The 14,469-nt window shown below is 32.2% G+C and overlaps 2 protein-coding genes across 2 annotated transcripts in view; one reads left to right on the top strand and one right to left on the bottom strand.

The window, feature by feature from the left end:
• Positions 1–56: 56 nt before the first annotated feature.
• On the top strand, positions 57–3,722 carry LOC113521298 (transmembrane protein 223). Its single transcript, XM_026906790.3, is given in 3 exon segments — positions 57–613; positions 1,978–2,040; positions 2,043–3,722. Coding segments are annotated over 3 exon segments (675 nt in total). The 5' UTR covers positions 57–228; the 3' UTR covers positions 2,270–3,722.
• A 2,956-nt stretch (positions 3,723–6,678) lies between these two features.
• Positions 6,679–14,469, bottom strand: part of LOC113521408 (uncharacterized) — a 138,186-nt gene continuing 130,395 nt past the window's right edge. The window contains exons 8-11 of the mRNA XM_031912729.2: positions 11,887–12,087; positions 10,026–10,115; positions 9,116–9,210; positions 6,679–8,464 (exon numbers count right to left, since the gene is read on the bottom strand). Coding sequence (XP_031768589.2) covers positions 8,350–8,464; positions 9,116–9,210; positions 10,026–10,115; positions 11,887–12,087 — 501 coding nt within the window. The 3' untranslated portion in view covers positions 6,679–8,349. The remainder of the gene's footprint in view (positions 8,465–9,115; positions 9,211–10,025; positions 10,116–11,886; positions 12,088–14,469) is intronic.

Below are 14,469 nucleotides of genomic sequence, written 5' to 3'. Positions count from 1 at the left end.
ATTTTATTTTGATTCATTTCATCTGTAAATATTTTTGGAAATGGCAACCATGAAGATAAGTATGTCAAATGTCGTTTCTCAAATGTCAAGTGATTTCCTTATTTTTTTTAGGTTATAAAAATATAAATATAAATTCATAATTTATAATTATTAAATACTACTTCGATAAAACAGTTATATCACAAACACTAATTATTAGTGGTAAAATTCAAAAAGATTTAATGAAAAATGTTACTTTTATCATGTGCCATAAATAGTTTAAGGAGGTGCATTGCACAGCGCTATCCTCAAAAGTACTGGGACTTTGCTAACAGGACACAAAAAGTATCATTTAGTTCAGTAACTACTAGGACTATACACGATGTGAATACAAACGTAATAAAAGATGTTATTCTGTTTAAATATGAAAATCCTAAGTTTTATATGTATATGAATATTTTCGCAGTCGTTCAATACATCTTTTGGTCATACTTAGGCATATTTGCATTTTCTTCACTAAGAGATGCACCGGTGGACAAATCTAAAATCACAGAGGACACACCTTGGTTTAGAAAAATAAACTTGGGAGAAAATAAGTATAAAAATGGTTTAGGAATTATAGCTGTAGTTATTGGTGAGTATATGCCTCATATTTCGTTTGTTTGCCACTGATTTCTTCATAATTTTTTTACTTATTAACTAATTAGGGATATATTTATGAAATATATCAAACAATCATATACATTAAGTCATCAATACCCTCTAAACATTTATTTAAATGTATTAACTCGGCATTTGAAATCCCATTGAAAAACGAGAATTGTTAATGATAAAAATATATTTATTTGCTTAAACATGGGTAGAAAATATATAGACATTTGAATTACAAATGAAGCTATGCAAAAATGATAGAGAACAGATGGCTCTTCTAGAGTTGATACTTTTTTTATAATGAAAACAAACTATATTACAAAAATTCTAATATTATATAGCATCAAGTTATTAAAATACATTATAATAATTTGATTGTTAATAAATGTTAAAGAAATAATATGATTAATAATTTAAAAAAATAATTAAAATAGTTATATTTAATTAAAGTTTGTCATAAGAATAATTCATGAATGTCATAATAATACTAGTAAATCAATAGCCTTTTCAATTTAGTTTTGATAAAATATTTGTTCAGTGCTTTTTTTATACAACAGAATGACAAATAAGCTGACGGCTCATTAGATGAAAAATGGTAATTAGTGCCTATAAATGTGAATAGTACCATAGACATAATAGAGTATACTAATGATACTCACACATATATATATACACTGTGTTACTGATGATACTCTTCATATGTTACCATTCCTGAGGACTGAGATGTTATGCCTTTGTACCCTATAATTTTATACCCTATAATTTTTAGAACCATGCATTCTGTAATAAGATAGTCTTGGTTGGATGGATACTTAGCCCATTTTGGTATTGTCAATTTCTAATAGATTTTTATGATAAGTGCAGAAATAAGTGGGGATTGTTTTACAAATAATGATATTTCTAATATATTGTATAAAGGGACAAATGAGTAAGAATATTATTTCTTCAAAAAGGGTATATTAACGTTTCTTCAGGTTTGTCAATGTGCATGTGACACCCCTAGTGTTGCAGGTGTCCATAGGCTACTGTGACTGTTTACCATCAGATGAGCTATTTGCAATTACTTATATATAAATAATTGCTTATTTGCAACCTTTGTGGTATAAAAAAAATAATGAGCTATGACTAACAGCTTATCATTTATGTCCTTTACTTTAAGTGTAAACATATTTCTTATTCAGCATTTTTGCATTTTATATGCTTCATCTATATTAATAATAATTATAGATAATATTTTATATTATTTTAAAATCAGAGATTAAATCTAAATAAAAGATTTTGTGACAGATTTTACTGTTAATTGTGTCTGGAATATTACTATGATTATATGAAAATTCTATTTTTCAGGTACTGGATCTTTGGGAATAATATGGATGTACACATTAAAATCAGTCCGGTTTCTTATCCTCAACAAGGGGGCAGGAACTTGACATTTGTCACATATACTCCATTTGGGAAAAATCGCATTATAAAGATTCCTATTGATCATGTATGTTGCAAGGAAAGCAGATTGAATGCACGAGTGCAATTGCCACTGAAAGTAAAGAATTATTGGATGCATTTTATGCTTGACATGAGAGGAGAGTTCAGGAACCCATTGCTGTTTGACTCTACTGCGGGATTGAAGAGAAAGTGGTGAATATAATTTTTTAATCGAAACTATGCAACAACATACCAATATCACAAAAGAAATTATTAATAAAAGAAGCTGTGTTACAATTTATACAAGTACAGAGTATTGAAGTCTGTACATTTTGATAGTTACTGTAATGTTGCTCTTACTGAATCATGTGACTGAAGCTCAATGTATGTCATGTCAAATCATTTTGCAGAACCAGTGACATTTAACCAATGTAAAGATAGATTCTGAGTTACCATTTCTGTAAGCTTATCTCAAAAATTAACTTCATTTGATATCACAACAAAATCTTTCTTCTAAGGGCCAATAGGAATTAAATTTCTAATAGATTTAAGTCAAAATTGGTTCATAGGGAAATTATCAAATTCAAATATTAGGAGATAGGTTTAAAGAAATGGCGCCTTAGAATCGACTCACTGTCTCATTGTGACATACTATAAATGTCGTATTTTAACATAGTATAAATGTGAGTGTAACATGAGAATAAATATCTCATATTCCTTATGTCGAGTCGAGCAAAGTCGGTAATAACATGATTACTAATATATAGAATACAATAATTTGTCACCATTGAGAATTTTCCTTGGATAAATAACTGTTGAGCTTTGTTACTTGCAACTTTGTGCAAAAAATAACTATTTTGTCAGAAGCATTTGTCGACTTAATAATAGAAAATAGAATTTGATTAGGTACATTGTTAATAAAATATTTATATTGTTAAAATTAGTATTCTTTTAAATATTTTCCTTATTAAATTTCTGGAATGTTTGGAGCAAACAAATTCGGATCATTTTTACGTAAAGAAAAAGCATTTTATGTTTATGAGAAAAAAAAGTCTTTATTAAATTGTTTATATATAATTAGATTAACGGAAAAATAGTCTGTCTCAACACAAAATAAACATAAAGTACAAATAATAACAAAAAATAAATATTTACATCATTCTTTACTATATACAACATCAGACTGTTAAGTGCGAGCGAATTTTGATTAACAATAACATATAAGTACATAATCGAGAAAACAACCTTGTGTCGGTTGATGTGATCATTGTAATTTACCGCTATCTTTACCTCTCCATCTCATAACCACTTAGTAATACCACTACAGACAATCTATTTAGATCGATTTATAACAAACGGCACGCACGTGAGCGATGTGGGTGTGTCTGATCATATCTTACAATGTAGTAAAGTAAATACTTATACAGTAATTTAAAATTCATATTTGCATGAGACTTGACAACTTGGAATCGGGTTGACAGTGCGCACGCTCCGTGTAATGCAAACAACTAGACATATATTTGTCAGGGTCAACGTAAATCGTTTTACTTTGATTAGTCGTAATAGCTAACCTAATAATTAAACTAGATCAAATCATAAGCGTTTGAAATATAGTAGTAGAAACTATACAATTACAGCTGTTAACCCTTAGAGGTAAAGATAGTGAAAGAAAATTAGTGAAAGAAAAATAAAGTCAGTCATACAAATGTTCCTTACATAACTACATGAATAAATTCTTCGCACGCTCGCACTTATTTAAATAACTTAAATGAAATTACGGACAAGAGTGATTTTACAATCAACCAAAGAGGAGACTTACTTGCTTATTCTAACCATCTACTGACAATTTTAAGACTACAAATGCTCAACTAGCCTGCTACAACAAGCTAAAAGGACCGATGGAGTGTTAGCTTTCACAAAATCAGTTAGGTACAGTCTTTATTACACTTGTTATATGCGAATAGCGTCAACTGTATTCGGTCTATTGATTTGAATCATCGGCCCTTATATTAAGTACAATATTTTATTTACAAGGGCATTAGCACATTCGGCGATGGCGATTATAGTTGCCTTACAGATAGAGTTGAAATCCGTTGCTACCCTAACATCTGTCCTCATGGGGAGCGTTCCGAGATGTGAATTAATTCTCTGTTCTCTTATACGAATTTCTGTACTTTGATAAAAAAAATGGCATAAACTATCCGAGCCCAGATGGCAACCCTAGAACACGACAAGAACTAGAGAACTGACAAACAATTCTATTTTTAAATATTTTATGTTCCGACTTATGACAAAAATAATCAGTTTACCATCAGCAATAAACATAATGAGATGCCGGACGTGTTTTGTTATTTTCCACGCGTGTGACAGACGTGAAAAATATTTTTTAAAATAGAATAATCTGCCACCTGTGTACAGGAACACTGATTAATAAAACATGTATTAAAATAAATGCTGTTAATGTTTTTACATAATTGTTTACCCCAATAGCTCTATCCGCGAACACGAAGACTGCTATGTTCGAAACATTGTCATAAATAATAATGAAAAAAATATATTTCAAATTAATTAAAACCTAAGTATTTTTTTTATTTATACAATTTATTTGAATCGTTCAATACTTATAAAGTTACTGCCTTCACAAATCAATCGATACGAACTTATAATGGCCTTGTTGTTTGTTACATTTCAATGTTATAGCGAGTTAAGCGCCTGCCCACACGAAAAACAATCCTTCGCATATTATCCTATGAATTAAAATATGCTCATATAAATTCTGATAGGAAACTCAGAGACGTTTCTTAGCTGTTGCTAATTCACATTTCGTCAAGAATAATTGCAATCTAATGAGAAATAGTCGATCTTAGCGCCATATCTTGAATTAATTTTAATTTGTTAACAGTGTTCATCTATATTCCAAACATTATTCTCTGTACTTATTAATCCAAGTTTTCAATTGAACTACAAACTCAGTAATAAAACTAGATGATGGCGAAATAAAAATGTTAATAAGCAGGTAATGTATTTTTCGTCAGCAATTATAATCGCCTAATGTGTGAAGAGCCTATTTATTTTTATACTACCAATAAATTTCGAGTTAAGGCGCTGTGCATACAAGCAGTGCCCCCACGGTTCCTTACCACAGTTAGGTTCATTTACATATTTCGATTTTATATAATAATCACAATAAAGAACTAGTTAGAATGTTTACAGCGACAATTATGTAAGTAAATTGTTATAATTTTTCTTTCGTTAAATATACATACATTTTGTCTCATAAAATATTTCACAATGTTTTTTATTAATACTTTTGATTTAGGCGATTAACACCAGAGCGTTGTGCGAATCGTTTTAGCACGCTTCGTGTGTTAAACGCCTTGCATAAAGTAATGATTTTTATGGAAAATTAACACTGCAAATGAGTTTGAATTTCCTCCATTTTAACTATCATTATTGATGGCGTAATATGTTTATATATAAACAGAGCAGACCATTATTGGATTATTCAAATAAATCGATAAAATAAACGTACATAATACAAAGTTTGTAAATCATTAAATTTGCATTTTATAGTCCGATAATTGTAGTGAAACAATTTTCTTTAATTTCATATAGAAGAATTATTTTATAATGCACAACCCGAATAAGCGTCCAAAATTGTTTTCTAATTTTGTTTATTTATTTACACTTTATTGCACCAATTAATACAGTACAGTAATAAATACAGTAAATTTTAATGAGAAGTGATACAAAAGGTTGCCTTATGCCTAAGCAATCTCTTCCAGACCACCTTTGAGTAAAGTACATTGAAAAAAGACAAAGGGTAGATGGTGCACTATTATATAGACATTAATATATATATATATACACATATAAACAAATATATACACATACTTAATACCAACAACGGGAGAAAATGAACGAGAAAGATGAAGAAAGAACACAAGAAAACAGTAGTAAAAGGAGATATAGTAGAATTTAACCGAAGTTGTGAAGCTAGTATTTGCCGCGCACCGAATAGAGGCAGGTGAGTTCTACAGGCGAACTGTCTGGACAGTAAAGGATTTAGAATAAAAGGAAGATGAATGAGCGGGAAATTTGAAGTTGAGGTTATTGACACTTTATTCACTTTTAAAAAAATATACTAAAGTTTTAAATATGCCAAATATATATATAACAATATTACACCACAATACCATTGTAAAGTTCACGCATACTGTATAATGTATATAATATATATATATATATATATATATATATATATATATATATATATATATATATATATATATATATATATATATATTTCAAAATAAATATACAGCCTATATTACTCGCAGATAATGTAATTTTCTATTGGAGAAAGAATTTTTAAAATCGATTGAGTAGTTTTTGAATTTATCATTACATACAATTAAATATAATGGTAATACTCTTTAGTAAATTAGTTTAGGCAACTTTTTTTGTTCTTGTTTGATTTTTAGTGCTAATTACGCGATGAGACCTTTCCTATGGGCGTATTCTTGTTCGTAATATAAAGAAGACTGTGTAATCCGATCTATTGTACAAGCGAGAATATCTACGCGCTTGACTCAAGTCGTGACGGTCTACGGTTCCCTTTAGTCGATTCGTTGTCGATAAAGTTATGCGACTACTCATTTTTTTTTTTTAATTTATAATATCCTCTCGAGCCAGTTCACGGCTGTTGTCTATGATCTTTACTCATAGACAATGAGACATGACATATTGGCACACACACATTTCATCCATCAGTCTCTTATTCGTAGTGTTTTCAGTTCAATTTTTCTAATCAAATGAGAAACAATTTACACTTAATTTACGGCCACCTATTAAATGGCTTTTATATTATGAGATAATTTAATAATAACAATTTCTTTATCATTAAATATCTTACATTCATATTACATAGACAAACAACATAAACTTTTTTTTTAGATTTACCATAAAAATTTACAATTTGCCTCTATAAGTCAACACTTATGGCAGCTAATTAGTCCTAACAATATCATGGTCGCCAATTTTAGCAACATGTCAGAAAAATGCATATTTGACAAATGAGTCCAAACGAAAACTTGCTATTGTCAATATTATTGCGCTTAAAATATAAACATTTAAATTCCAAATAATTTACTTAAAATCACATGAAAGTAAATGAATCTTACGTTATACAACCACCTTCGTTCGGATGGCAGTGTCGGCCATTGGAACACGTCAAACTTTGTAACCAAAACACAGCTAATCAGTTCGATCACTTATAATTAGTCCATTCTATTCAACACACAATAAGGCAGATTTACATTACGCCAGTCATTTAATACAAACTAGAGATAAACCGGTAGGTAAAGATACAGTAATACTATCGTGTACTAATTAAATTTGTAACAATGTAGTATGACCATCCTCATTAATATATAACAATTGAAGAAAAACACTTCTATAATTTTATTTTTATATAATACCTGACCGATTCCATTTTTCGGTATTTATGACTGTAGTTTAAAGAACTTATTATGAGATATGTTTTCGTCTTCATACCAAGTACCAACCAACAATTAAGTAACTATTAATTCATCACAATGATCTAACAAGCCTGATCCTTATCTGTCATCCATCACCGATGCCCTACCACCGTATGCCGATAGCGCAGGCAGGCACCAGTCCATTATCGTCCATAAAAAAAAAATTAACCTCAATACCCACTCGTTACAAATTTTGCTGATTAATTATTAATTATTTTTTTTTTTTTTAATATTCCTGTCATAAATACTGTTCTCATTATTCATAAGCCAACACGGATTCTGATACAATGTAAATCTGCCAATATAATCAGGTATTTTAATATAATAACTACCAGTTTAACTTACATGTAATTATATCGAAAAAATTCGACTAGTTTCGGGATCAATTCGTAATCCTTAGTCATAAGCGGCTGTAACGCGAGTCTGACTACGCGCCTCGGTTCGCTGAGTGCGAGCTGTAGGCAACAAGGATAAGCTATAAGGATCACGAATTGATCCCGAAACTAGTCGAATCTTTTCGATCAAATTTACACTTCAGTTAAACTGGTAGTTGTTACATTAAAATATAATATACTCAGATCGATAAATCGCAATGTATGGCCGATTATACAAAACAAACATAACAAGCCCTTTGTCCAAATGCCCCAATGTTGGTGTCATTTGGGCAAGTGTTCCGCCGTGACCAGTAAAGTTTGACCGGTTCGGACCTGGTCGGTCCGCTTCCGTAAACCTGCCCCACTTAGTACCGTGGCGTGCGTCAGTCTGACAAGTACCTAGCCCTGGATATTTCGTCACCGTCGTCGTCCCGCCCTGGACTGATGCTCTCGATCTCGTCCACTTCCTCTAGATTTTTCGTGCTTGGGTTGCATAGCCTGCAATATAAAAAATTGTACTATTAAAAATAAAATAAAAAATAAAATAATATGCTCAGTCTATATCTATAGTCATTATCACCAGAGAGAGACTTTGTGCAAATTTTGTTTGCTTGGTACCTCTGTCCCATTCGTTATTCTATCGTAAAGTAGTTGTGTATACATGGCTATATTTCGGTTTGAAGGGTGGGATATGGCAATGAATTTACAGGGTACAGAGACATAACACCTTAGTTCTTAGGAATGGCAACGCATGAAAGGTATCAAGGATCATGTCTGTAGGTGATGGCTACCACTTTCCATGGTAAGTTGCCAAAAAAAAACATTTCGCCAAGTATATTAAAATCTAACGTGGCAGGGGCGAACCTACTGCCGTAAATCGGATTAATTGCATTCATTATCTATGTTTTCTATTTATTTATATTTTATATTAAAATTATTATTGTTAGCAGTTCATGGTACTGTTCATGTCTATAGTCGATGGTTACCACTTTCCATCAGGTGGGCCGTCAGTTTGTTTGCCATTCTAAGTTGCATAAAAAAGTCAGTGATAATTAACAAACGAGCTATATAAAATGTATACTTGCTAATTTATGCGCTAGGTGTCACGACAGCTGTTACAAATTAATGTGAATGGTGCACAGTACATACCTGCATTTGCAGCAGACGATGCAGGGTGCAGCAAGCAGCAGTAGCGGACTGGCAACCAGGAGCAATAGACCGAATCCAGCAAAAATGCCCACAACCTGTAAATGTACATGTACCATTACTTTACTGTTATATTTATTTCTCTTCCTATATATAATACTTAAAGTACTATTCTCTAAATAGAACTTTAGACACTATATATATATATATATATATATATAGGTAGGTACATATAGGTACTTCTTCACTCTTCTCCCGCCAACCAGCTATGCTCGCAAGGCTGTGTTCTGATTTTACGAATTTGAAGTGAATTTCACGGTACGTAGATACAACGCTTTAGTACCCAGGAATGCCAACGCATAAGGAGTAAGTACCATGAGCGTCACAGTATATTCTATGATGATCCTGGCCCTCTAGACAAGCAGCAAACGAATTCGTCGATAGAATCGATACCGCTAGCGTGTCCGTGAGATAGAATGAGATAGCAACGCCGAATGTCTCATTCCAACTCACGGACTCGCTAGCGATGTCGATTCCATCGACAAATTCGCTTGCCACTTGTCTAGAGGACCTGGTATTGTTAGGCGACAGTTACTACTTTCTATTAGGTGGGCCTCGTCAGCATGCTTACTATGCCAAATATAATTAAAAAAAAAACTAATGACCGGATCCATTATGTCAACCGCAGGTGGGCCTTTGGTGATGTTTTAAGAGGGAGAATGCTGCTCATCTCTTACCCTCCTTTAGCTGCCACCTACAACACTCACGGGAAAGAAATGAGTGGCCTGTTCTATGCTGGAACATATGGTAGACGGCCATCGGTTCGTTTAATTGTACTTATACACACGTATAAGTGCAATAAAACGAACATATATTAATAATTCAATTTATTTTTTTTTAAAACTAGTGTTACCTGTGCACGATGCCACAGTACGGAGGCGCGAGAATGCCCCAGTTTATTCTTGCACGGACCCTTGTCATAGTGACGGAGCAGGAAATCGTCCTGAAATATGGAGGAACAAATTGTAATTTATGTTGTTCTCAAATTAATCTCATTACTTAGTTTCATTTGTAGGACGACGTTAGAGCCGAACATTTGGATTTGTTACTATTTCACGCAAAAACTACTCAAGAGATTTTTATGAAATTTAATACACGGATAGGTTATATCCTAGCTTAGCACACAGAATACTTGATGTACTAACTCACGTGAGCGAAAACGCAGGATATAGTTAGTCCTTTCTAATCTAGAGTAATACATCTTAGAGCCTTGATAACTTTACCAAGCACTATGAAAGTTGGTACACACGTAGATACTATATAGGATGTAGAAGTATATAGACTGTTATATATATATATATATATATATATATATATATATATATATATATATATATATATATATATATATATATATATATATATATATATATATATATATATATATATATATATATATATATATATATATATATATATATATATCAAGCTCATTTCACTTCTCTCCAAGAATTGTATTTCTCCTAATTTTGGCGAACAGAAAAAATTTTAGCCGAAATTGCAAAAAAAAAAAACTTAACCTGACAACGCTGGTATCGCCAATTATTGTCAAGGTAAATATTATCAAATAAATACTGAATACACAAAGCAATAGGTGCTTAACTATAAATCAAGGTGTCGTGAGACGTCATGTCAAGGAGACTGCCTTTAAAATGGAAATTAAATTCACAAACATGTATTGTAGGGATAAAACAACATGCCGAGTCAAAACAAGGATAACCATATGACGAATTCAAAACAGCATTATGCATGTTACCTATTTTAAAACAAAGACCCCCCCCCCCCTGTAGAGGATGACGTATTTTATTATCCACCACAAAAAAGAGACTTTCATCGTAATACATGAACAACAAGACGTTTTCTAGATGTAATCGATTGAAAATAATTGTATATAGGTAGAACACACGCAATCATGTAAATTTTGCTTCGCAACAAACATTTTTTTTACCTTGCAAGGGCAGCTTCAACGTCACAAAATCCTATTAGTATAATAAATACGAAATTTTGTAATGACAGATGGATGGATGTTTAATACTCTTTCACACAAAAACTATTGAACGGATTTGAATGAAATTTGGTATACGGGTAGGTTATGTTCTAAACTAGCACACAGGATACTTTATGTACTCATTCTTGCGGGTGAAGCCGCGGGATACAGCTAGTTAATAATATAAACAACAATATAAACAGGTAAATACTGTAAACTATTAATTGTAAATTCCGGTTATGAATTGACGACGTACTCGCATAACTCAAAAAAATTTAGACAAATAGAAATCCTAATTTTTTTGGAACTCACTTAAAAATCAGTATGATTATCTTATTTTACTAATAAATTATCTAAAGATCTGTACATGGTAGATATATGAAATAAATTATTTTAGTATTTAAAATAATTACTTTAAATAAATAAATTAATATTAATACCTCTATTAGGACCAAAGAAATAATTTTTAGATTTTTTTTGTCTATAAGTTTGTCCCGGTATCACGCAAAAACTATTGCACCAAATTGAATGCAATTCACAATTGTGTTCCTGAAGATTCAACTTAAAATCTGGTGTATTCATTTTAATACGCCATCTAGAATTATCGACATCATCCAGTTATAACTTTAATTATGTTTCCTGTAATAAAGCGTTAAATACATAAATAAATGAATAACCTTTATTATATTAGTAAGATAAGGTAAGAATGTTAAAACTATATACTCACGTCGAGTGAAGCAAGGCAGTACCAGCAGAACACGTGCTTGCACCTCTTGCACATCATCTGAGCGCAGCCCTCGTCCTTCTCGATGGGCACGCGGCACATAGGGCAGAGCTTGATCAGCTCCGAGTCGGGCAATAGGGGCGCGCCAGCACCGCCCATCGACGAGGACGCCGCGGCCGCTTCACAAGTGAGACCCCCGTGCCACTGGAAACGAAAAATCAAACAATAATTAAATTGCATTACACAAAAAATAAATCCAATTTCAATTATGGCAAAAAATTAACAATTAATGGTTGGTCCCATATAAATTTTTGATAAAATGTATATGGAACTAATCTGTAAGTACTATATCCTTTCACATAAAAAAGCTTACCAATATATAAATAAATACATGAATGGAAAAATAATAATAATAATAACCAGAGGGAGACTTTGTACAAAAGTCAAAAAGTTGCTTGGGTACTTCTGTCCCATTCGTGTTTCTACTGTGAAGCAGTTGTGTTTGCATAGCTGTGTTTCGGTTTGAAGGGTGAGATGTGAGGTGAATTTACTGGGTACAGAAGAATAACACCTGAGTCCTCAGGAATGGCAACGCATGGGGGGTATCATGGGCGAAACAGTATACTCTGTTATGTCCATGGTACTGCTCATGTCTATAGGCTACGGTTACCACTTTCCATTAGGTGGGCCGTCAGCTTGTTTGCCATTCTATATTGTATAAAAAAAAACTCTTTATTGCGCACAATAGAAATGTATACAAGGAGTATGTATTTAGAATTTGCATATACAAAAGGCGGCCTTATCGCTAAAAGCAATCTCTTACAGACAACCTGGTATCGTATATAATTAGTATATAATAAACTTTAAAATTGTAATTCTACGTAGTTTGTTACCGCCCCTGCGAAACTCTACGGCAGTACAGTGAAATAAGTTCAGTTGTGAACTCCAACTACCTAATTGAACACACGCAGGGTTCTTATATAAATATATATAATTATTTATGTTATTCTTAACTAACTAACTATACCTCCATTTAACATATCAAATATTACAGTTGACTGAATACAAATCGTAAAACCGTTCACTGCGAACCTCATAAGAGGTTTCTTATCTTCATTGTTCCCGTCTCGTGTCACGGCCGCAGAAATAAAATCGCATTTGACACGGCCATTGTCAATTATAAAAGTAAATAAACAATAAATAATGACTTCGCACTCCATCGAAGGCGACAATAAGTGTCTTTTAGTGTTTACGCAACGTGTCAATAAATAAATATAATGGTAAATTTATTTCACCGTATCTCCGCTCGCAATTCTTGATGTTCTGTTTTACGAAACTACCTTTCATTATTTTTAATTAGTTTTATGGAGGTGTAGTGCCTTACAATAGTTGGAGAATCAATCCCCACACAATACAAACATATATATTCGTATATCTGCATTCTCTTTCTTTCTTTATGGTTTTACAAAAAAAAAATATTCAAGCATGTTTATAACTTATCAACCCCGACTTCAAATAGGAAGTTCTCAATTCGGTTGTATTTTTTTTTCAGTTGTAAACTGATCTGGAAAATTCTTTTTTTATCTGCAAAAATTAAAATATTTACAAATTGGTTCTATAAAAATTTCATTAAAATCGGTTATGGTATGTAGTTTAGTTTTTAAATCAAAATAACTGGTTTAGCCACAATTGAAAAAACGGTTTTTCTTTGTGGAACACGATCTTAATTTTTTAATGGCTACCCACAGTACAAGCTTCTCTTAGTTTGGATCTAAATAAATAGAATTGGAACCAAAATGGTTGTTGGAGGATCTTCCTACCGTGGACGCCTAAGTAGACTCATTCTCCTTCATGTGAAATGTTATTTTAAAATTCATAACGATTAGTTAAGACATTATGACACCAAGAGATAACTAACAAATTCACTACAAAGTATTTTTTATGCAACTTAGAATAGCAAACAAGCTGACGATCCACTTGATAGAAAGTTGTAACCGATGCCTATAGACATGAGCAGTACCATGGACATAACAGAGTATACTGTTTCGCCCATGATACCCCCCATGCGTTGCCATTCCTGAGGACTCGGGTGTTGTCCCTCTGTACCCTATAAATTCACTGCCATACCCTACAAACCCTTCAAACCGAAAAACAGCCATGCAAACATAACTGCTTCACGGTAGAAATACGAATGGGATAGAGGTACACCAATAAAAAAATAATGCGCCATTGTTTTCTTTTTTAGAAGGCTACAATCTTGCAGTAATTTAAAATAAGTAGAAGTATAAAGCGTATTTTCCATTTTAGTAATGGCAATGCATAAGAGATACGAGTATTCTGCCAACGTCGTGGAATAATTTTGGCTTGTTTGTTTCAGAAAATTGTCAATGAAATATTATTACAGTACATTCCAGTGACGTAGACTTACAGAAATTCCGAAGCTTTCTGATGAAGATTGATGCAGTTTTTATTTGCTCATTTTTACAATTATTGACGCTTGTTATGTCGTAGCATTCGTTAACACTTTGCTGACCGATGACGAGTTTATATCTAAACGTTGCTGACTGGTGACCAGTAATTTTGTCG

The sequence above is a fragment of the Galleria mellonella genome, unplaced genomic scaffold (assembly GCF_026898425.1).
Source record: "Galleria mellonella isolate WM207_F2 unplaced genomic scaffold, CSIRO_AGI_GalMel_v1 utg99, whole genome shotgun sequence".
NCBI lineage: Eukaryota > Metazoa > Arthropoda > Insecta > Lepidoptera > Pyralidae > Galleria > Galleria mellonella.
Note: the sequence above shows the minus strand (reverse complement) of the source record. Positions and strands in the feature narration are given on the sequence as shown.